The sequence below is a fragment of the Lontra canadensis genome, unplaced genomic scaffold (assembly GCF_010015895.1).
Source record: "Lontra canadensis isolate GAN:19392208 unplaced genomic scaffold, GSC_riverotter_1.0 scaffold184, whole genome shotgun sequence".
NCBI classification, from domain to species: Eukaryota; Metazoa; Chordata; class Mammalia; order Carnivora; family Mustelidae; genus Lontra; species Lontra canadensis.
In genome coordinates, this window is record NW_022631178.1 from 1,748,556 (window position 1) to 1,772,079 (window position 23,524).

A 23,524-nucleotide genomic window follows, 5' to 3' on the forward strand; every position below is an offset into this window, starting at 1 on the left:
GGGGAGCCTGCTTCCCTCTCACTCTCTCTGCCTGCCTCTCTGCCTACTTGTGATCGCTCTCTGTCAAATAAATAAATAAAATCTTTAAAAAAAAAAAAAAAAAAAAGAAATAGGGGAGTGGGGTTTTTGGCCACTTTAGCTCTAGGAAATTTTCCTACCTGGAAGAAAGGACGCCTTAGTTCAAGATTTTGTTTTAATAGACGACAATAGTTATAGATTAGGATACGGCACCGTTTCAAAACACCTGTTGTTTGAAGTCCTGGATTCATTTACTGAAGCTTTCTCGACTTTTTAAAAAACTGCCTTTAATTTAGGGCATTCACCGGATTCTGCTGATGTATGTGTCCCGCCTCTACTCGTTCAAAGCCAGAAACTGGGCAGGATGATCGTTGGGATAATCTACAAAAAGCGCCCGAATCTGGCCACTAACTCAGGTGCGGGAGAAAATCTGCACAACTAGCCAAATACACAGTTATAGCAGTAGAAAGGGGGCGAGCACAAACGAATACGGGACCTAGAAGCCCTGGCACAAAAGTCTGGGCAGAAAGAACCGCAAGCACCCCGGCTTCTGGGCGCCAGCTGTGTGTGGTTTCCATGGAAACGGCCCTCGAAGGTTCCGCCCTCTCGCCGCCAGAACCAATCAGCGCCAGGGAGGGATCCAGCGCGGCTTAAAATGCGTCAGGCTGCCAAAGCACCGCCTCGGGGTGTGGGTGGAGCTGGGGCGCGCATGCGTCCTCTCCTTAGGCGCACGCGCCCTCCCAGCATTCAGCGGGCGCGCGGGCGGAGGGCGCCTCGGTCCCCGCTGCTGCGGACCCGGAGCGGGCGGAGGCGGGTGGCGACGGCAGCTGAGGCAGCGCGAAGTGGACCAGGTGGAGGGAGGGGCCGCCGGTGCACACCCGCCCGCCATGAAGCCCCCGGCAGGTACCGGCTGCCCCTCGGAGCGGCCCCGCTCAGCGGCCCCGGGCGTCCCCTGCACCCTCGCGCCTCCCGGGGACTCGGGCCTAGGAGCCGAGCCCGGTGGCCCACGAGGGGCGGGGACCTGGGTGGGGGGAATGGGTCGGCGACCCCGGGACCCCGGCCCCTCGGCGGCCGAATGAATGAACCCGCTTTTCCAGCGCTTCATCGTTCGGCCGCTCCGTGTGCGCGGCTTCAGCCGAGCGCGCGTGGGGCCCCGAGGGCGGACGCCGGGGGACTCCGGGGGACACCGTGCGTTCCAGGCGGCGTTCGGAGCCGGAGCCGTTCCAGCACCGGGGGTCGGGGGTGGGCTGACGGCGCTTCTCCCGAGAGGGCGGCCCCGAGGGGCTTCTCGGAGGAGGCGGCCCGAGTCAGCCCGGACCCCGGGGGTAGAAGCAGGGTGTGCCGTGACCCGAGCGCGGGCGGCGGGAGTTGCGAGGGCAAAGGCGGGGAGACAGAACGCACCTGGGAGTCCCTTTTATTTTAGGGGCCGGGGGCGTCGTGAAAGGGTTTTCGTTACGGGAGCGACTGGATGTCCTGTGTTCAAAAAGTGGCCCGGGTCGCTGTGTGGTGCCCCCTGAGTTTTCTCTTGCTGACCCCCCCCCCCCCGTTCTTTCTCCAGCCGACCGTCGTGCTGATTGCATTAAAGAGGATCGTAATTAGGGTTACTTGGGCCTCAGGAGGGCGGGAATCTGGCCTGTCTTGTTTGAGGCAGGTTGTTAGCCTGGGACCCTGCGCGGAGGCGGCAGCGGAAACACCGCGGATAATGGGTCTGCTCCAGTCTTTCAGGTCCCGGCTCCTCCCGGAGATTTTGCGGGCCGCTCTCCGCTTACCGCGTCTCCTGTCTTGTCCGCTTTTGGAACCCTTGTTTACCACCATGTGTAACACAGACCCACGTCCTTTCTCCCTGACCTCGCGGCAGTCCGTTCGCCAGAACGTCCGGCCTGTCCTGGCTCAAGCGCCCTTCTTTTTCCCACTTGGTGTATGTCGGGGGTCCTCAGCCCGCGTGATTGCGCCACGCCAGGGCCCACTAGGCAGTGTGTGGGGACGACTGCGGGTGCTCCTGACATGGAGTGGGTGGGCACCAGGGGTGCTGTTCAGTACCCTACAGTGCCCAGGGCGGACCCCCACCCCAGACAGTGACCCAGCCACAGATGTGGATAATGTCATTAAGAAACCCTGCCCTAGAGACGCCAAGCGCCTGTCCCAGCCGGCAGGGCCCTGCAGAGATCCTGTCCCTCTTCCGCGTTCACAAAAAGGCAGGGGTTTCAGGACCACTGGGGCCCTGCTCAACTCCCTACGGTGCCAGAGGGGAAACGGGGCTCAAGTGGGTGTTTCCTGGAGCAGCTTCTGCTTGCTCTGCATTCCATACTCTGCTGGGGGAGGTCACACAAGCCTGTGTTCCTTAGTTTAAGTGATTCAGGGCAGCTGTGGTCCTGTGAGACGCCCAGGTGCTGCAGGGATGCCATTGGGGTATCTGAGAAAGGAACACGGAACAGAAGATTCCATGGGTTGGGGCTCAGGGTAGAGGGGTTAGCCTGTGGGAAGGCCTGGGAGATTCCTTGAAGAAAGAGGGTGTGTTTAGGCACAGGGCAGCTGGCCAGACCCGCCGTGCAGGACCCAGTAGAGTCTGCGTGGTGTAGACCAGGGGCGGTAGAGGGCTCGCTAGTTTAGGCTTGGCAGGTCACACACTCGGTCTCCTGCAACAGCATTTTGACCCTGTGAGCTGTACAAAAACAGGTCGTCTTCTGCCAACCCCTGGTATAGACTTCCAGTAAGGGTTGAAGCGTGTGGGGCCCTGGAAACGGGGCAGGAAGCTCTGACAGCTGCATTCGTGCAGAGGTGGGGGTGCACACGCTCCGCTGGTTCACAGGGTTGAAGCCCAGGTCAGAGTGCACAGGTATGAATCCCACCTTTGCCACTTGCTGGTGTGGGGTCACGGTATGAGATTTGAATTCTCCAAATCTCAGGACCTCCATCTGTACGGCAGGGGCCACAGAGGACCCAGAACTGCGCATCCGTGAGGCAGTGAAAGTAAAACATCTTTACCCTGAACACTGCACAGCAGTTTAAGGGACTGTTGTTTTCACAGACCACAGTCTCTCGTCCAAAAACCCTTGGGGCCAGGGGTGTTTTAGTAATCAGTAATTTCCCTTGTTTGAGGAAAGTAACATGGTATAAACGTCACGTTACGTCAGGGGATGTCGGGGGTAGCCCCCCGTGATCAAACGAGTTAACTCAGAGGAAGGTGTCTACCGTGTATCCACCCCGCCCTGCCGATGTTGGGGCTGGGCCATCGTGGGGTGTCTTGGAGCCGAGGGGGTGTTGAGCAGAATCCCCGTCCACCCCCCGCTCGATGCATAGCATCGCTCTGCAGTTGCAACAAGCATAAGCATCTTCAGAGATCACAGCCGAGTTTGTGTCTCCTGGAATGCAAGAGCTTCTGCTTTAAGGGACCGGTCACTCTGTGCGCCCCCACAAAGCCCTTGCATGGGGAAACCATGCTCCTGCCCTTGTCCTCCAGCCCCTACTTAGTCGAACCCTAATTCCGCCCTTGAAGCAGACACGTTCAGTGTGGGGCTGTCTTCTCTGTCCAGCCTGTGCAGGAGGCGCCCTGGACACAGCAACCCCGTGCTCTGTGGAGAACTACCTAAGATGGGACCTGAGTGCCCAGCAAATAGGGGAGCTCACCGTGGAGCTCATCGAGCAAACTAAGCGCGTGTATGACCAGGTGGGCTCGCAGAAGTTTGAAGACGTGTCCTACGAGAGTACCCTCAAGGCGCTGGCTGACGTGGAGGTGTCCTACACAGGTAATCCGGGTCAGGATCCGGGCAGGGGGGCCGAAGCACCTCAGGCCTTGGAGCTCCTGGACCCTGGCCATGAGCGAGGCCTCCTCGTCCCCAGGGGGGTGGTCGTGGTTGGAGGAGCTGACGGTGGTGGGGGGGCGCTAAAGGCATCTGCTGGGCAAGAGGCAGCCCGGGGGCACTGGTTCCCCTGCATGCCCTGCTGCACTGCCTGGCGTATGTGGCTGTCCTGGGCTACGTCATCCAAGGGGCCAGAGCAGGACAGCGTGGCTGACAGCTCACGTGCCAGGAGCTGGCTCATGTGTCAGCCTCAAAACCAGAGCCACTCCTTGCTCCTTTCTGTGTCCGGGGAGATACTGGCTTTCTCTCCGAGCGACTCAACTTGGCCCCCTTCGCTTTTCTTCTTCCCCCTCCGCTTTGGGAAACCTGATGCCAGCAGGTGTTCTCATCACCACGAGACTGGGTCCAGATTCTGTCCTCCTTGGGATGTTGGCCCCCTTGTGAGAGCTGAGGCGCTCAGTGAGATCCATGCGGCACTGCTTCCCCGGGTCCTGCTGTGAAGGTTGACGGTGTGGGGACAAAAGGCCGAGACGGTCTTAAAGCAGAGAACGCCGAGCTGAGGAATCCTTGCCCCTGGGTCTCTAGCAGAAGTCCTTCTTCAGGGAACCTTTGAGCGTCTCTGCTGGGGGCTTCTCCCGGAGCCTCCCCGTGCTGCTGGCCGGGCGCCGTGGGGTTCCGTGCTGCCTTCAGGTGGTGCGCCTTTCCGGAGAGGCTCTCGGCAAATGCGCGATGCTGATTCCTGCCTGTTGGCCGCACCCCTGCTGGACACCAGCTTCGCTTCCACAGCCTTTCTTTCTGTCTCCCCGCAGTAGCCCAAGGAATTTTTTTTTTTTTTTTTTTTTTTAAGATTTTATTTATTTATTTGACAGAGAGAGATCACAAGTAGGCAGAGAGGCAGGCAGAGAGAGAGGAGGAAGCACGCTTCCTGCTGAGCAGAGAGCCCAATGCGGGGCTCGATCCCAGGACCCTGGGATCATGACCCGAGCCGAAGGCAGAGGCTTCAACCCACTGAGCCACCCAGGCGCCCCAGGAATTTTATTTTTAAAGCTTTTATTTATTTGAGAGAGAGGGAGAGAGGGTACACTTGTGCATGTGCGTGTGACAGACGAGGGCAGAGGGAGAAGCAGACTCCCTGCTGAGCAGGGAGCCTGCTGGGGACTCGATCCCAGGACCCCGGGATCATCCCCTGAGCCGGAGGCAGACGCTTCATTGACTGAGCCCCCCAGGCGCCCACTCCCCCAAGGAATTGTAAAGGGAGCTAGAATTGAATCACGGCATTCCCCTCGGCCAGCTGCTCGGTGTCCCGCTGCCCTCCGGATCAAGGCCAGGGTCCTTGATGTTGCTTTTGGTGCGACTCAGCTCCTGGAGTTCGCGTGTGCCCGGCCGCGTGGCTGCTTGTGTGCGCTCACACGTGCCCGTCTCGCGGCTTCATGCACCTGCTGCTTTGCCGATGTTGGGCTCCTCTGTGATCACAGAGCCCCTTCCTGCGCCCCCTGTGCTCACGCTGGCTGCTTGCTTTGATCCCACAGTACACCGTTCTGTTGTCACACTGGGTACAGTCACGTGCGCTTGTGAGCCTGTGAATCCCAGAGGGAAAGGTGCTGTTTCTATCCTTTTCACTGTCCTCTCAGGCCACAGGCAGCAGGTCTGCCCTGGGGCCACGGGAGCGACCGAGCTGTGATTTGAACACAGGTCTTTTCAGTGCAAGAGTGTATGCCTTTAAGAACCAAGTGCTCAGTTGGGATCTGATTTTATATGTCATAGAATTTGTTGAAAGCATACATTTCAAGGGTTTTTGTAGTCAGAGTTGTCCAGCCATCACCAAGTTCTAATTCTAGAACATTCCATGACCTCAAAGTGAGATCCTGCCCCCGTCAGCTGTCATCTACCCCCTCCCCAGCCTCCGGCCCCCATTAGATCCCTTCCCATCCGTGGAAGAGCCTCGTCTGAGTGTGTCACACGTGTGGACTCACACCCTGAGTGGATTTCTGTGTCTGGTTCCTTCCCTGAGTGTCGTGGGCTCGGGGTCCGTCCCCAGGGCTGCGCAGGGGGCGCCTCGCTCCTGCTGGCGGCCGTGGGACGCTCCTGTGCATGGGGCCCGCGTTGCGTTTGTCCGCCCCCCTGTCAGCGGACATTTGGGTCGCGTCCACCGTTATTCCCGGTCCTGCTGTGAGTGTGTGTGATTTTCGTGTGATGGCGTGTAGGCACCTAGCAGTGTGTTGCCGGGTCAGGCGGTGACGGTTAAAGCTCACGCTCTCACGACCGCCCCCGCTTTCTCTATTTAACGAGACGCAGACGTGCTCTGTCAGTTAGAAAGTTGCTCATGAGTTTAGAATGTCGCTGTCAGTGGCTGTGGCTCTTCTGGATCCTGTCACACTTCTCTGTTACGGCCCTTCCCTTGGAGTTCGGGAGCTGGGTCTTTCCCTCGGACTGTGAGATCCCTGAGGACGTGGATGACCGTGCCCCTTGCCCCTTTCTTCCCTTCGGCTCCCAGCCTGGGGCCTGGTGTGGAGGGCGTTTCGCTGAACAGATTGGTGGACGTGCCTGAGCCGCGTGCCTGGTGGGTCCGAGGTCAGTGCTGGCCGGTTTCTGCCGGGGCCCGTCTTCACGCCCGTCCCGTTCTCTCCCTGTTTCAGTTCAGAGGAATATCCTGGACTTCCCGCAGCACGTGTCTCCCTCGAAGGACATCCGGATGGCCAGCACGGAGGCGGACAAGAGGCTGTCCGAGTTCGACGTGGAGATGAGCATGAGGCGCGACGTGTACCAGAGGGTTGTCTGGCTGCAGGTGAGGCTGCGGCGAGGCAACCGGCACGTGCTGGGGAGACAGCGGGGCGCGGACCGGCATCCGGATGGGCAGTGCTGGGTCGGAGCCTCTGCAGACCTGATTGTGGTGTTCCTCAGGCTTCAGGAGGTGGAGAGTGAGGGGCTCCGGGGGTGGCGGGTGGGGGTCCCTGCGTGACAGTGGAAACGCGCTTCGGGCCGCTGAACCGTGCATTTAAGAATGGCTGAGGCGGTAGGTTTTGTATCGTCTTTTACTGCAGTAAAGAAACATGAGAGAATGACACAGACAAAGGCAGAGGAACACAAACAGTAGAGCCTAGAGCGCCTAGGACATTGTAGGCCTTTCCTGCACGCACCACGTGCTTCCATCGTCCTGACCCCGCCGGCTGCTCCACGGGGCTGGTGTCGGGGTGAGCCGTGGGGGTGCACAGGCGCTCCTCCATCCGTTCCCTTAGTGCCCTTGTCCCCTCGGTCAGGAGAGCAGCCCGGCGGGCTCGGGCACAGGCCCGGGTGGGCGGCCGTGGACGTGCAAGCAAGATTCTGTGTTGAGTCGTAACGTCGAGACCTTCGCAGATGTACGTGTGGTCGTGAGAGAGAACTCGGAGCCTGCCTGTGCTTGGCCTGGTTTCCCCAGCATAATGCTTTGCAAAACCGGTCACCGTCACAGCCAGGGTGGCGGCCTGGAGGTCGCCCTCTGCTCCCATTCACATCCGACCAGTCACCCGTGGGAGACGCTCTGGGCCGGTGTGCGTATGGGCTGTTCCCAGGAAGCAGGCGCTCGTGGGCAGGTTTCGTGTGGCCATGAGTCTTCGTGTCTCCGGGACGGACGCCCGGGAGAGCCCTTGCCCAGTCGGGTGGTGGTCGTAGCTGCTGTTCCCGGCGGCCACACCATCTCGCGTTATGCGAGGAGGTTCGCGCGAGCGCCCCGGTCTGCCGCCCCCACCGACCCCCGGCCGTACGCCCGCGTTCCGTCGCACACGCGACTGTGGTTGTCTTGCTCTAGGAGAAAGTGCAGGAGGACTCGCTGAGGCCAGAGGCCAGGCGGTACCTGGAGCGACTGGTCAAGCTGGGCAGGAGAAACGGGCTGCACCTGCCCGAGGACACTCAGCAGGTGAGGGCCAGCCGCGGGGGTGGCCGGGGCCCGGCGGCGCGCGGCCTCCGGGCCCGCCTCGGACTGGGCCCCTCTGCTGCCTGAGTTCTGGGAGGGGTCTGTGGAGCAGCTCTGCCTCTGCACCCATCCTGCTCCGGCTCTCCCGGGTCACGGTGTGGCTTTCCCGAGCGCGTGGCACTCCCTCGGCCATGGAGAGTGGGCGCAGTGCAGGGGGCACAGCTCCCCTGCTTCTCTCCGTGGCCCGGGCACCATGGCACCGGGGGGAGCTCACGCCGGCGGGGCCTCCTGTTCTCCGAGCTCTGCCGCGGCAGCGTGGCTTCCCTGATGCCACAGGTGGCTCCCTGCGACAGCGCCTGGGTGTCCCGCGGGCAGCCTGCATCAGACACCGCCTACCTGGCGGTTGTGTCCGGTCCCACAGCCTCAGGGCTTGGCCCCTCGAGACGGCGCCGACATGACACTGCGGTCCCAAATCCAGGCTGTTCTGTCTACTTCTGAACGACCACCGTGTGGTTCAGCGGTGCCCGCCGCGTCTTCCCCGCCTTCACGTCGTTTGCTAGAGCAGCTCACGTGACCCAGGAAACGCTCGCTCACTGTTACTTACGTAAAGGGTCCAACGTGGCACAGCAAGGTCGGGGGAGAGGCACGGAGCTCTGCCCTCCCTGTGAGCCCTGCCGGAAGCCTGTCCTTCAGGAGTTCTGTGGGGGCCTCGTTGCATGGGCGTGACTGATGACACTGTCGGTGACTGCCGGACTCTGCAAGCGGGGGACCTCCCCGCCCAGCGCAGGCAGGAGGCGCCTCACCGCTCCGTCCGCAGGGGCCCTCCTTGAGGGCGTTCTAGAGTAGTCTTGTTAACATGCCCCGAGTGCTGTCGGAGGGGGCTGGGGATAAGAAACACAGTGGTCCGCACTCCTGTTGCTTGGGCAGTTTATTATAGTGTCTTGTTACCACAGGAGAAATTCCAAGGCTTTCAGGAGCTGCGTGCCAGAAGCGACAACGTTGCCTGTCATAAGCCCGGCCTCACAGAGGGCGTCTCCTGCACGCTGGCCTACATCAGCGGGCGAGCGGGGCCGTGCCTGCCCCTGTCTGGCAGTTAATCACGGAGGATCGTCGTGTGCCCCACTCCCTCCCCATTTTCTCCGGGCGCTGGGCAGCGCATGAGGGAGACGGCTGGGCCGCGGGCTCTGGGCTGGCTGGTTTGCACACACGAGGTGCCCTTCGGGTGTCCACCCCTCGGAGAGGACAATTCTCAGAGTCAGTGAGCCCCCCCGGGTGGAAAAGCACAGGACGCAAGAAGTGGAAGATGCAGCTAATGCCGACACTAGGTCTGCACCCAGAGCTCAGTGACCATCCCCCTTGTCACTTAGAAGGACGGTTTTCTGATTAGGCCAGCACATCTGCCTTGTGGTTGCAGAAACCAGGACTCTGAGAGATGAGGCGCGTGTGATGTTAAAACCAACGGCAGTGAGGGGCTCCTGCTGATGTGTGTGGTGTGGTGTGCGACTCCTGGTCTTGGGGTCGTGGGATCGAGCCCCACCTTGGGTGTAGAGATTATATAAAAATGGAAATCTTTTTAACAAGGGTTTTTTTTTTTTAATTACTATATATTGTTGGGGCAGAGAGTTTGCATGCGTGTAAGGCAGGGCGGTGCAGGAAGAGAATCTCAAGCAGACCCCCTGCTGAGCGGGGAACCTGATGTGGGGCTCGATCCCCGGACCTTGAGATCACGACCTGTATCGAAACCAGGAGTCAGACACCTGAGCCACCCAGGTGCCCCTGTAAGAATTAAGAACCTTAAAAGCAAAAACACAAAAACCAGGGCCAGTGGGACTTGAGTCCGATTCCACGGCAGGAGTCAGGCCCAGAGCCCGGTGCTGCACCCACTCCAGTGGCTGTGGGTGCCACAGGCCGCCAGAGCGGCAGAAGCACAGCTGTCGTTTTCGTTTGTATAAAGCAGACGCCACACCTAACTCAGGGCTTGAACTTGCGACCCCGACCCAGAGTCAGGTGCTGCCCTGAGCCGGCCGGGGGCCCCATGGTTCCTGCAGCTCCGGCCTTTTCAGGGTTGTTGAAAGTCTGGCGTGTGTGCACAGGCGGGCGGTGGGCTGCACGGACGGTGACTTGAGAGCCCCCGTGCTGAATGGGACACAGGGAGCCTGGCGTGGAGCCGGGGCAGCCGGCTGGGTGGGGACCCCGGAGGGCACATGCTGTCTCCCTGCCGCGTCTCAGAGCTGTAACTGGCACGGCTGCCGTGGCGGGGGGGGAGGGGCAGTGAGCGGCAGTGCCTGGTGCAGGGTTGTGGCCGGCAAGGCCCAGTCTGCCTGTGTGGGCTGATTCCGGCCAGGGTCTTACCCGAGGAGTCCCATGTTCCCTGCAAACCTGCCCCTGCCTGTCCCCTGCTGGCGCAGAGCAGCTATTGTCACGCCGAGGGGTGGGCTCTGCTCTAGGCCCCCCTGGAGGGGACGGCGGGCTGACCTGGGGGCCCCATCAGTAGTTCCCGTGTTGAGGCCTAGCCCTGCTGCTCTGTCAGGATGTCTGAAAGCCTCGGCTGTGGACTTGGAAGGCGGCAGGGTCCAGAGCGCTCTTGGCGGGGGATGTGTCACAGATGGGGACGCTAGCCTGAGGTCCCCGGGGTCGCCAGGGCCACTCAGCGTGGAGGCCACTGTCTGCTGTCGGCACCGTGCCGACTGGTGTTGGGACCCGACGTCTGTGTCTTCCCCATCCCCTCTTCCCGCCTCGCCTGTCTCCTCCGCTGGTGGGGCCCCGCGGCAGCGCCGGCTCACAGCTGTGCTCCTCCCCACAGAAAATCAAGAGCATCAAGAAGAAGCTGAGTCTTCTGTGCATCGACTTCAACAAGAACCTGAACGAGGACACGACCTTCCTGCCACTCACGCGCGAGGAGCTGGGTACTGGTGGGGGCGCAGGGTGGGCGGGGGGCTGACTCGAGGTCTCAGGACCCTCCCGGGCTGTGGCCACCACCCGCAGGCTTCCGCAGTGCGGGGACATCTGTGTCCCACCGCCCTGGGCCGGGGGGTTTCTTCCCTTGGAGCAGTCAGTGCTTTGGACTCTGCGTTTCTGGACCCTTCCTCGAGCAGTACCGGGGGTGCTGGGTTAGGCGGCTGAGCGGGCCGGGTTTTCCCTTTGGGACCTGCTCCCCTGCCTGCTGCTGGTCCTGTTTCAGTCTCGTGAGAAGATCGGATCGACTGAGTCCGGGCGATCGTTGTTCCCGAACCCGGCTGAGGCGGGAATTCCCGAAGATTGGGGCCGAGACGTCTCTTCCGATTTTTACTCTTTTCTTCGCTTGGCCCAACTGTTTTGTTGGGAAAAACTTCATACTGTAGGAAGCCCCGTGTCCTCGGCTCTCCTCGCCCCGCTGATGGGGCGCTTTCTGTCCCTCGCAAGGACGGTGCCACGCGTGTGTTCTTCCCGCGGCGGGAGAGTCCTCCGTGGGCCTGGGGGCCTTCCCCAGGGGCACGCCTCGCGCCGGGAGGGGGCCGGGTGCCGAGCAGCCGCGTCAGAGGGAAGACGGCCCACGGCCCCTGCTGCGCCGTCGAGGACACTGTCTGTGCTCCTCTCCCTTGTCGGGTCCGCTCCCGGAGCCCCCGTCACATGGAGTCATGCTGACTTTGGGCTCCTGTCCTGACGATCCGCTCCTTGGCCACTCACGGAAGCGTCACCTCCCCTGATGTGGACACTTCCGAGAAGCTCAGGCCAGCGGTCGCGCTGCTGCCTGTGTGAGCCCTGCCAGTCCCATGTCAGGCGCTGGGGCGTCGTGGCCGTGACCTTGCGGCTGCCTGGCGGGTGGCCGTGCCGGGCCTCGCTGCCAGCCCCCCCTCCCCCGGAGGCCCCCAAGGGCAGCTTGCTTGCTGGGGGGCCCGCAGTGGCGGGTATTCCTGAGCGGGGTGTGCGCTCTGCTGTCCTTTGTTCTGTTTCATTCCCTTCCCTGCCCGGGCCTTGGGTGGCAAGTCTCCCCATGTGGCTCCCGTGTAAGGACAGGTGGCCAGGTGTCCTGGCCAGAGGAGGGTCCCAGGTCTCGAGCTCGGCAGACGAGTTTGCTCGCCCACCTCCTCGCGTGGGCCGGCTCTTCCGCCCATTTGTCTGGCCCGAGGGGCCTCGCCGTCTCAGCCTGGCCTCGGAGGGCGGGGCGGTGACCGCCGCCAGGGTGGCCTGGCCGGCCCGCCCGCGGGTCGTGCTCTGCAAGCGTGTGGCGCGGGTGGATTTTCCTCTGCTTGCCGGAGGGAGAGGTGGTGTCTGCTTACAGCCTCGGACAGCGGGTCTCTCTCTCCCCTCCTCCCCCCACCCCGAGGTTCAGGTGCTTGGGGAGGGGGCTTCTCTGCCTGGGGCCTCCCTGGAGGTACGGCTGCTCCCCCGTCAGCGGCTCCCCGGGAGGCCCTGGGCTGTGGTTCCTCACTGTCCCCGCTGGGTGAGGCTCCCGCCACCGCTTTTCTGACCTTGTCATTCCTCATGCGTTCGTGTGTGGGTCTCTTGGGTCAGAACCGCCTCCCCCCACCAGGAGTGGGTTTATCTGTGGCATCGGTGTGGACGGAGGCCGTTACCCCGGGGGGGGTGTGGGCTGCTGCTGTCCCTGTTTGGGTGCTCAGCTCATCCCACTTCTACCTTGGGCCTCTGCAGCATGAAGCGTCCCTGTTACTCTGCGAGCGCCTCTCTGGGACTTGGGTTCCAGGCCCGTCTGCTCTTGAGAAACGGTGGTGTGGGTGCCGGGCGTGCCGGGGCCACTGCGGGCTTGTTCCCAGGCCCTGTCGCAGAGTCAGGAAATGGGTGTCTGTGTGCACATGCACACACATGCATGTGCTCTTGCGCAGCGGGCCTGGAAGCACTGCCCACCCTGCCGCATGGCGCCCCTTCCCCGCTGGACTGAGGGGAGGGCCCCGGGCGAGCTGCCCTTGGAAGGAGCTGTGGGCCAGGTGGGAGCCGGTGGCCCCTGGAGGCTTTCCGTCTGCAGTGATGCACTCCGATCTGCCTCTGGGGGATGGTTCAGGGGCCGGGCGCCAGGTGGGGGCCGTGGCAGAAGTGCGGCCATCCCGAGGCCGAGGGCGGCACATGTCCTCTCCCGATGCTGCTGTTGGAGGAGGGATGAGGCGAGGGATGGCAGTTCCTGGAAGCCCCGTGTCAGGGGTTGAGCCACGGGGAGCTTTTCCTCCCTGGGAGCCCTGGTGGGAAGGGCCACAGCTCTCCGTCTCCCGGAGGGGCCCAGGGCAGGTTGGGGAGGCCGGGCCTTGCGTCCTGTTTCCTGCAGGCTCCCAGCCCTAACTCCTCGAGTGGAGGGAAGCCCACCACCCCGCCCCAACCGCCCGGGCCCGTGGCAGCGCTGGTTTCCTATTCCCGTAGGAGGCCTGCCGGAGGACTTTTTGAACTCTCTGGAGAAGATTGGGGATGACAAGTTGAAAGTCACCCTCAAGTACCCACATTATTTTCCTCTCCTGAAGAAATGCCATGTGCCCGAGACCAGGAGGAAGGTGGAGGAGGCCTTCAACTGTCGCTGCAAGCAGGTGGGAAGGTGGTGCCTAGAGGTCACGGGGCCTGCCCTGTCTGCGCAGTGCCCGCCGGGCTCGGGGGTGGGCAAGCCCCGGGCGAGCTCAGCCTGCCCCTCCGAGACGTCCATGTCGGGTCTGGCTCTGGGCCCAGGCCACAGCTCAGGGTCTGATCCCTTCCCCAACCCAGTCCCGTGTCTGTGTGACCGTCCGCTGCTCCCACACCATAGCTTTGGTCACCCTCCCCCCAGTGGCGTTGCCGGCCTTGGGTGGGCTCTGGAGACACGCCCTCCCCTTTTCTGTGACTTGCGTGGCGGCCTGGGCCCTCGAACTGCGGCCGGGGGCTCGTCTTCAGCGCACAGACTTCCGTTCACACAGACGCTTGTGTGCGTGTCCACGCCGTGGTGTGGCCTCACTTCTGCTCAGTGTCTCCCGCAGACAGGGGTGAGCGCCCCGCGCACGGTGCCCCCGAGGCTCACATGGCCCATGTCGCTCTCCACTCACAGCCCTCGAACCCCTCCCAGTTACACCCTTTCTGGTTCCAAAAGGAACCCGAGGGCTTACGGAGACGTGTGTGTTACGGGCAGACCCAGGGCAGTCCCAGCCACTTAGGCCATGGGAAGGGGGAGGGAAGTGAGCCACAGCCGGCTGGGTGTGGCGTTCCAGAGCCGTGCTGGCCGCGGGACTCGAGTGGGAGGGGGTGGGCCGGGCGCCCACAGACCGGTCGTTGGTCGCTTCCAGGAGAACTGTGCCATCCTCAGAGAGCTGGTGACCCTCCGGGCCCAGAAGTCCAGCCTGCTGGGCTTCAGCACACACGCCGACTACGTCCTGGAGATGAACATGGCCAAGAGCAGCTGGGCGGTGGCCACTTTCCTAGGTAACCCTGCCGCCCCCAGCCTCCCGCCGCGCGCTCCCGGAGTGCGGCTTGGGGTGTTCTTGGCTGCGTGTGACGAGGCTTAGAGCCCCATTGTGTCCACCCTACAGCGGGGGGGTCCTGACACCTCCCTGACCCCGGTTCAGCCTCCAGGGGCTCGAACCGGATGGCTGAGGGTAGGCTTCTGGGGTAAGCCTGCATCCGCCCCCGCTCTTCTGCCTCCTGGTGTGAGCTCTGGGCAGGTGTCCCCAGTGTCGCTGTCCTTTCCTGCCCGGGGGTAGGGGACTGAGCTGAGGTGTCTCGTGCCCCGGCATCCCCCACCCTCTCCCCGCCCCCATCCCCAGCTGCCGCGGGGCGATGTCGATGTCGGTCTGGGCCGTTCCCGCAGCCAGGCCTTCCAGGCGGGGTGCTGGGGCCCGAGGCTGCGAGGCCGCTGGGGGGGGGGCCTAGCCTTCCCTTCTGCCCTCCCCAGATGAGCTGGCCCAGAAGCTGAAGCCCCTCGGGGAGCAGGAGCGGGCCGTGATCCTGGAGCTGAAGAAGGCCGAGTGCGAGAGGCGGGGCCTGGACTTCGACGGGCGCATCAACGCCTGGGACATGCGCTACTACATGAACCAGGTGGAGGAGACGCGCTACAGCGTGGACCAGAACCTGCTCAAGGAGTACTTCCCCATGCACGTGGTCACCGAGGGCTTGCTCGGCATCTACCAGGAGCTGCTGGGCCTCAGCTTCCACCCGGAGGAGAGCGCCGCGGTGTGGCACGAAGATGTGAAGCTGTACTCCGTGCGGGACTCGGCCTCCGGGAGGCTCATCGGCAAGTTCTACCTCGATCTCTACCCAAGGTGCGTGCGCGCTGGGCGGCGGGCCTCTGAGCCTAGCGTCCCCGTCTGTGAAACGGATGGTGGGGCTGCCACAGCGCAGAGTCAGGCGAGGGGCTGGCAGTGCTCGCTCTCTGGGGAGGACGGTGCCTGGGAGGTTCCGGCCGAGGGGGTCAGATGAGTGTGGGGCAGGCCCCCGGCTCCCGGGCACTTGCTCCCGAGAAGCAGGTTTGAGCCACTCCGTGTGGCCAGCCGCCTTGGCTGCCCAATGGTCGAAGGGGAATCGGGCTGGCGGAGTCCAGGACTCTCTTGGGGTCGGGAGCCCTCTGGGCCGGGCAGCGCGTAGAGTGGACCCCCGCCGGGCCCAACCCTGCGTCCGTCCCCAGGGAGGGGAAGTACGGGCACGCGGCCTGCTTCGGCTTGCAGCCAGGCTGCCTGCGGCACGACGGGACCCGCCAGATCGCCATCGCGGCCATGGTGGCCAACTTCACCAAGCCCACCCCGGACGCGCCCTCGCTGCTGCAGCACGATGAGGTGGAGACCTACTTCCACGAGTTCGGGCACGTGATGCACCAGCTCTGCTCTCAGGTGGGCACCGGCGCGTCGGGGCGGGCGGTGCTGGCGGCTGCGTCTAGAGGCGGCCTTCATGCTGCACGGAGCACACTGCCCGGGTCACCACGGCCACGGTGGTGCTGTCTTGTGCCAGCTACCATCGCTGAGCCCTGCGGACGGCTGGCTGGTGGATGGAAGTGCGTCCCCGGGGGGCTGGGGGTGGGAGGGGGTTCCGCGGTCATGGCGTCGGCTGCACCAGGTCCTTCCGAGGCCGTTCTCGGTGTGCAGCCGCGGTCTCCTCACGTCCTCACGTGGTTGTCCCTCGGTGCGTCTGTGTCCCCCTCTCCTCTCATGAGGACGCTGGCCGTCGGGTTAGGGCCGCGCCAGGGAGCGCCTTTTAAGTTGGATGTTTCAGCGATGATTAGTTCACCCAGTTACGCAGCCGTCACTGCTGTCCCAGCGTTGTGGAGCGTCTCTGACTAGAAAGAGCCTCAAACCTCTTAGTTGTCCCCACGCCCCCCCTGGCCCCCACGAGACCCCTTCCCATCCGTGGAGGGGCCTGGCCTGGGGTGTCGCACATGTGGACTCCTACCCCGTGTGGCCTCCTGTGTCTGGTTCCCTCCCTGCACGTCGTGGCCTCGGGGTCCGTCCGTGGGGCGGCGTGTGGAGGCCTCGCTCCTGCCGGGGGCCGAGACCTGGGCCCACACCGGGGATGCGCTGAGAAGCGCGTTTTGAGCAGAGGGTTTTGACCTTCGTGTGCAGTGCACCTGCCTGTGTGTCTTGTTGAAGGGTCACGTTCTCCTGATTTTCGGGAAGTTACGGCTTCAGCTCTTCCCCTTTGTCCCTCGTCTGCCGCGCCGGCTGTAGTCTGCGGGGTGAGGGTTGGTGCTCGGTGACCAGTGGCTCCTCGGGGCGGGACCGTGGCTGTGCAGCCCTGCAGGCCGTGTGCCCCGGCTGCCGGCTCCCGTTCGTGCTCCCCTCGGCTCTCCCTGCCCGGCGCTGGAGGCTCACGGGCTTGTCCCCCTTCTGCAGTGACTCCCATGGCTCCCTCGTTTCCTTCAGGCCTTTCCAGATACACAGTCTCAGTATTCGCAGCTCTTTTATTTATTTTTATTTTTAAAAAAGACTTTATTTATTTGACAGAGAGAGATCACAAGCAGGCAGAGAGGCAGGCGGTGGGGGGGGGGAAGCAGGCTCCCCATGGAGCAGAGAGCCCGATGCAGGGCTCGATCCCAGGACCCCGAGATCATGACCCGAGCTGAAGGCAGCGGCTTCACCCGCTGAGCCACCCAGGCGCCCCAGTATTCGCAGTTCTGTGAAGTGGCTGCGAGCACAGAATTTGCGGATCTTGAAGCAGGGCTCCTGCGGGAGCACAGGGTTAGGTCCCCGTGTCGTGTGTCTGATACGTACTGCTGGCTCATTGCACTGAACTCCCAGCCCTCCGCGCCGTAGCTCATGCGTCTGACTGCTGTGTCTGCACGTCCCGGCCGCCTTGTTCTCGGGAAAGCCGGATGGCACTTCAGCGTGGCAGCGGGGGTCCGTTTTTTTTACTTATTTCTGAAGATCTTGTTTACTTGAGAGACAGCGCACACATGAGTGGGGACAGAGCGGGGAGAAGCAGGCTCCCTACCGACGCGGGGCTCCGTCCCAGGACTCTGAGATCATGACCTGCGCCAAAGGCGGATGCTTCACTGTTGGAGTCCCCCAGGTGGCCCTGTTGGGATCCATTTAAACAGCCCAATCACCTACCGAAAAAACAGAAATGGGGGGGAAGCTGTCAGCAGAGCATGGAAAGACCCAGTTACAGCCAGAGCTGAAGCCCAGCGGCAGAGGGTTAAAAGACCACGAAGGGCCGCAGGTGTTGGTTTGTAGCAACTAGGAAGAGTCACAAATAGGGTCTGTGGGTAACGAGGCCCAATGCGTCCGCTCTCCCAGTTCCCCTGCCTCCCTCTGGGCCCTGAAGGGACTTGCCCAAGGTCGGGCTGCTCCCTTGGCCTAGTGGCCGCCAGAGCGGATTCTAGTGGGACTTGAGGGAAATTTCCTGCGTGAAAGCAGAGTCAGCACACTGTGCCTCCGACGCTGCTATGCAGATGCATCACCTGCAGGCCCGTGCCTTTTGGGGTTTAGGACTTTTTTCGGGAGGGTCTAGGGCTTTTTGAGAATGTTGGCTTTGTGGATGGACGAAGGGAACATAGGTGGCCAGCCAGGGGTGGCCGTGCTCCCTGTCCCCATGTGTCCTGGGCCGGGATGGCTGTTATTCCCCCGGGAGCCTCTCCTGTTCCGTCCCCAGGCGTCAGGGCCTCGGGCGGCCTGCTGTCTGCCAGCCCAGCTGTGCCTGTCCGGAGAGTGCTGTGTGCCCGGGCAAGGCCGGCAGCTAGGAGCTGGCCTGGCAGGGTCCAGCCCTCCCTGCAGCTCTGCCCGCCCCCACAGGCGGAGTTTGCCATGTTTAGCGGGACGCATGTGGAGCGGGACTTCGTGGAGGCCCCTTCGCAGATGCTGGAGAACTGGGTGTGGGAGAAGGAGCCGCTGCTCAGGATGTCCCAGCACTACAAGACTGGCAGCGCCATCCCCCAGGAGCTGCTGGAGAAGCTCATCAAGTCCCGGCAGGCCAACACAGGTGCCCGCGGGAGCCGCCCTTCGGCCCGGGGGCGTCCGGGAGGCCTCGGCACCGAGGCTGGGGAGGCGGGGAGCCTGGTGCCTGCCTTCACGGGGTTCTCCGCTGCTTGTGTGGGAGCTCAGGGCCAGCCTCCCTGTCTCCTTCCACCCATCAGGTCTCTTCAACCTGCGCCAGATCGTCCTGGCCAAGGTGGACCAGGCCCTGCACACCCAGACAGCCGCAGACCCCGCGGAGGAGTACGCCCGCCTCTGCCGGGAGGTCCTCGGGGTCCCAGCCACGCCAGGTAGCGGCCCGTGCGGTGGGCCCGCTGTTCTGGAGGGGGTCAGGGTCGTGGCTATTCCTGGAGTCAAGGATCTAGTCAGGCCCGTTTATAGATGGCAGCTGAGGCCTGGGAGGAAGCAGACGGCCTCTGGCCCCCTCGCTCTGTGTTCCTGGGCCTGCCAGCGTGTGGCGGGCGTGAGCACTCCGTCCTTCCTCGTGTCGGTCCCGGCGCTCCGGCTGGGTTCTGCTTCCCTCCCCGCCAGCCGCTGAGCTCCCGCACCCTGTGCCTCCCACGCCCTGCTCTGGAACAGGCCTGGGAGTGCTGCAAAGACTGGGGATTTCATTGCCCCAGTCGGAGAGTAGGTCAGGCTGTGGTGTCTGTCCTGGTGCGTCACTGTACGCGCTTGCATTAGCACGTGTGAGAATAATTGGGATTTCAGCTTGGGTGGTGTGGCGCCGTTTTATTCTACGAGCACTTTAACAGTTCTTTCAAAAAGCTCAGCAGTGCGTACTCGCTGCTGCACGGGCGTGTCTTGATTTATCTTCTGTGTGAATTCTTTTTCTTTTTTTTAAAATATATTTTATTTTATTTTTTAAGATTTATTTATTTATTTGACAGAGATCACAAGTAGGCAGAGAGGCAGGCAGAGAGAGAGAGAGGGGGAAGCAGGCTCCCTGCTGAGCAGGATGTGGGGCTCATTCCCAGGACCCTGAGATCATGACCTGAGCCGAAGGCAGAGGCTTAACCCACTGAGCCACCCAGCGCCCCTGTCTTCTGTGCGAATTCTTAAGTGTCTGCAGAGAGCGGGCAAAGCTATGTTTCTAGAAAGCTCCTGCTTTCTACAAATGGGGCAGTTCATCTCCTCCTGGGTGTGTGTGGGTCATCTCTGACGGGGCTGGTTTGAGGCCCCCTTCTCCTGGCAAGGGGCCCTGAGGGGGGCTGGGGGATAGACGGGCCGCGGTGAGAGCTGTACCATGTCTGTCCCAGGGACCAACATGCCTGCAACCTTCGGCCACCTGGCAGGCGGCTATGACGCCCAGTACTACGGCTACCTGTGGAGCGAGGTGTACTCCATGGACATGTTCCACACGCGGTTCAAGCAGGAGGGCGTCCTCAACGGCAAGGTGAGGGCAGGCCGGCCCTGCTGTGGGAGGGGGCCTGTCTGCAGAGGGAGCAGGGAACCTTTCGGCCCTGCTCCCGGCTGTGTGGGACCGGGGGAGGGGGGCTGAGGCACCTGCCGGTCTTTGCGAGGTGCTGGAGCTGGGCCCTCCCTCCTCCCCGAGGTTCACCACCCTGGACCCTCCTGGGGCTGGGGGCTTAGCCGGCGTTCCAGGCCTGTGTTCTGTCACCGCAGAAGCTCGGCTCGGCCAGGGCTTCAGTCTGTGACGTGAAGGGCCTCAAGGAGTTGGGAGTGGACGGGGTTCCCGCACACACATGTTTGCGTGCATAGCGTGCACACAGTGTGGACACACACGTGTGCTTGCGCACGCATGTTCTCTCTGACGCTGACACAGGCACCCCTGAGCCCACTCGTGGTGGGAGTGGAGGTGCTCGAGGGCTGCCGCCTGAGGACTGATGCCCCCTCGCATGTCCCTAGCAGGTCGGCATGGACTACAGAAGCTGCATCCTGCGGCCTGGCGGCTCCCAGGACGCTGGCGTCATGCTGAAGCTCTTCCTGGGCCGAGACCCCAAGCAGGATGCCTTCCTCCTGAGCAAAGGGCTGCAGGTGGACAGCAGCGAGCCGCCGGCCTGCTGAGCCCCAGGCACTGCTGGCCCTGGCCCCGGGCTCAGCGCCCCGCCCCCGGCTCCCGCCACCCTGTTGCCTTAGCTCCCGGGTGGGGCACAGGGTGGCCCGCAGCTCCGGGTGGGGGGTCGGGACAGGGTGAGGAGATGGGGTGTTCATCCTCCCTGTCCATTCCTGCTGTCTGGTCTCCACAGGCCCCCCCCCGCCTCGGCGGCCAGCCTGGGCTGATGGGCTCTTATCCTCGAGATGCCTGGAAAGCTCTGTGTCCCTTCAAGCCCGCCAGTTCGTTGCACTAATCCATCCCTCTCTTGGGAGGTTTTGTGAGTGGAAAGATGGTGGTTCTTTGAAATGCAGCCATTAAAAAAAAAAAAAAAAAAAAAAAAAAAGATAAAAAGAAAAGAGACTGTTGGCCTGGTCTCGGACTCTTGTCCCTTCTGCCCTGTCGGTGGTTGCACGGGGGGGACGTGCTGGTGCGCTCGGTATACCCTGGACTTCTTGGCAGTCAGCCCTCAGGCTAGGGACGCAGGCCATCGACGGCGGCTCTGTGCTGGCGTGTCCTGGATGGGACAGGTCGGGGTCTCTGGGGGCCAGCTGAGCTGCCAGACTCTGTGCAGGGATGGGGGTGCCGGTGGGGGTCGTGGAACGGGCGTGTGGTGCCGCTTACCAGCAGGAACCTGTGTCCTGCCCTCCTCCCCGCTCCTGCACAGCCCTGGCCGGTGTCAGACCAGGCTCAGCTGTTCTGGAAGCTGGGAGGCCACAACCGCCCGCCTGTGCCCCAGCAGCTGGGATGGCAGGAGCAGGCGACAAGCGGCCACCTGCCCTTGGGCCTGCTGGGCATAGCTCCTGTCTCAGCCCCTTGGCCAGACCTAGGGCTTTGTGATTTGACGGTTTCTGATTAATGGGTGCAGCTGCTGGTGCCAAGCTGTGACCTTTCTGGGCCATGTGACCTTGAAGACTAAGGCACATGTGGTCCTTTTGGCTCAGCTCCCTCTGGCTGCGAGCAGCACAGCCAAGTCCGGGCCTGGGGGACGAGCGGCCTTCCTGGGTCTCCTTGTAATTCTTCGGAGCGCCTCGGGGGATGTTTCTGGCGGTGGTGCTGGCTCGGAGGGGTTCTTGAGCAGGACGGGTAGGTCTCCCCACTTTCTTTGGTTTGGGCCATCCTGTGTGTTCTCTGTTTCTTGGTCTTTGCGCTCCTTGGGAGCCCTGCCACCTGCCCTGGAATTGTCCCCACCAGTCCTGTGTCTCCCCCTGCTCCAAGGGACCGATCTGTGATCCGCGGAGTGAGGGGCTACGGGGCTCCCTGTCCTTCTCCCTGAGGCAGGCGGCCGTTCCTGTCGGGCTGGCACCTCGGCCGGAGGTCTGCCCCCTCAACTGGCGGGCTCGCCAGCTCCAGGCTCGTTGGCTGCGGCGGCTGCCCATAGGCAAGCCTGGCTCACTTCCTGCTCCCGCCTCTGTGTCTGGGGGGGCAGGGACGGGGCCCAGAGCCGGTGCGCCCCCAGTGGGGGGATGGCGCTGCTGAGAAGGTGGGGTCGGGCCCTCCAAGGCAGTCGTTGCAGATATTTCAAGGACTGGGGCCCGAGAAGGAGCAGAGACAACCAGCAGGGGCCACACCCGGGCCTCCCTCAAGGGCCTCTGTCCAGTGGTGTTCATGTCAGGGAGCTGGGGCTCTCCTGGCCTCTCCCTGTGCAGAGCCCCCAGACAGCCAGGACCTGGTGCTTGTGTGAAGTCCGGGTGTGGTGCTGGCATCCCCAGCAGTGCGCCGGGCCGTGGGGGGCTGGGGATGGGGAGGGAGCCACAGGCCTCCCGTGTCCCCAAGTGGGCAGGTGGGCTTGGGAAGGTGGGGGTTGCTGTGCAAGGCCTGCTTAGCATCCCTGCGACCGCCTTGCTGAGGGCTGTGGGGTTCATGGGTCTGTGGCTGCGACGCAGGCCACGCACCTGCTCTCAGGTTTGGTTCAGGATGGCAGGGAGAGCTGTTGGATCCTTCTGGCTGGTGGCCTCGAGCAGCTTTACCCTGGAGGAGCTGACGGGCTGTTGTGTGACTCCTTCCCTCGGGGCTGTCACAGCCGGCGCATCTCAGGACTGGGCCAGTGTCCCCTCCTTCCTAGGTGTCCCCCTCCCCCCCCCAACAGCCTGGTAGGACCCGGCCTGCTGTGGCCTCAGTGGTGAGCTCGGCTTTCTCGTTCTGGGAAGTCCCACGTGGATCCTGCGTTCGAGTCTCAGGCTTGGCTTGGGGGGTAGTGGGGCCCCAGGGGGACTTCCAGCCCAGGGTAGGTGGAGCCCATGTGTCTCAGGACACCGAGCTAATCTTGGCTGTCGGGGCCCGGGCTGGTGCAGTACTCCTACTCACACACCCCAGACCTCCCCGGGCTTGCCAGCCCGCAGTGCAGGAGGTGGGGGACCACTCAATCCCAGAGGGGTCCCGGGCCCCCGCTAGGGCAGGCATTGCGGCCCGTCTCTCCAGCAGAGTGCGGTTCACCATGACAAGCGGCCTCCTTGGGCTGGTGCTGCCAGCGCCCTGACTCGTGTTGAAGCCGGGGATGGAAGTTCTGCGAGGCTCGGACCCGGCGGGGGCTTGGGGGACCAGAGCCATGAGGGGGGGCCGCTCTGCCATGGCTTTGCCCCGATGAACTGTGGGTTCCCTATTCTGCTCCAGCCACTTTGAGTGATTCTCTGTCACCTGCAACCCACAGCATCTGTCCTTGGTCCTGGCCCTGCCGACCCCTGAGATACATGGCCGCTGAAGCTGGGGTTGCCAAAACAGACTGGCCTCTCGGCCTCTGAGGACTGTGGGGGCCTCCAACGGGGCGTTGAGGTAGTCGGGGTGGGTGGGCACCGGGGGTTCTGGGGAGGGTTGTGTTGGCTCTGGTCTGGGAGGGACTCCGCGGTCCTCACCGTCCCGGAGAACGGGACCGGCCCCAGCCTGCGGCCAGTCGGGCTCCAGCCTCCCGCGGGCTTCTGTGCGCGTCTCGGGAGAGCAGCCCCGTCTGCAGGGGGCTTTGCGTGTGTTTGTGGTGAACAGCTTCGTGGAGGTAAAATCTCCATGAAAATCACATATTTGAAGTTTTGTCGCTCGTGTGTCCCCATGAGAGCATCCGCATGGTCAGGACGGCATGCTTGTGGCTCCGCGCCCCCGCCCCCGCTGCTCCCCACACGCTTTCACCTGGCCTGTCCCTGCGCCCGCAGCCCGTGCTCTCACGGTTCGCACAGCGTGTCCTGGCCGCGGCTCGTCTGGGTTCTCGTGCCAGGGTTTGTATTTCGGGAGGCGTCCCCGTGGGGCCCTCATTCTTGTTGTGCTGGTGTGTCGTTTGGGCGTGCGTTTGTTCAGCTGGTCTGCCGTGGGGCTGGGTCCGGTCTGGGGCTGTCAGGAGTAAAACAGGTGGACATTCCTGGGCCTGCCTTCGTGCGGATGTAGGCGCTCAACTTTCTAGAAGTGGGTTTCGGCTCTTCCGGTAGGCGAATGC

The 23,524-nt window shown here is 63.0% G+C and overlaps 1 protein-coding gene across 2 annotated transcripts; it reads left to right on the forward strand.

Moving 5' to 3' along the window:
* The first annotated feature begins 905 nt into the window (after positions 1 to 905).
* THOP1 (thimet oligopeptidase 1) lies at positions 906 to 20,162 on the forward strand. 2 transcript variants are annotated; one of them, XM_032847042.1, is made up of 13 exons: positions 906 to 921; positions 3,552 to 3,764; positions 6,455 to 6,603; positions 7,603 to 7,710; positions 10,511 to 10,613; positions 13,057 to 13,217; positions 13,941 to 14,076; positions 14,546 to 14,912; positions 15,275 to 15,476; positions 17,871 to 18,057; positions 18,212 to 18,340; positions 19,307 to 19,443; positions 19,917 to 20,162. In XM_032847042.1, exons 1-13 carry the CDS (start codon positions 906 to 908, stop codon positions 20,073 to 20,075), a joined length of 2,067 nt encoding a protein of 688 aa, XP_032702933.1. In that variant the 3' UTR covers positions 20,076 to 20,162. The 2 variants fall into 2 exon arrangements, with proteins under 2 accessions (XP_032702933.1, XP_032702934.1); XM_032847043.1 differs by having other exon boundaries at positions 19,920 to 20,075.
* The last annotated feature ends 3,362 nt before the right edge of the window (positions 20,163 to 23,524 follow it).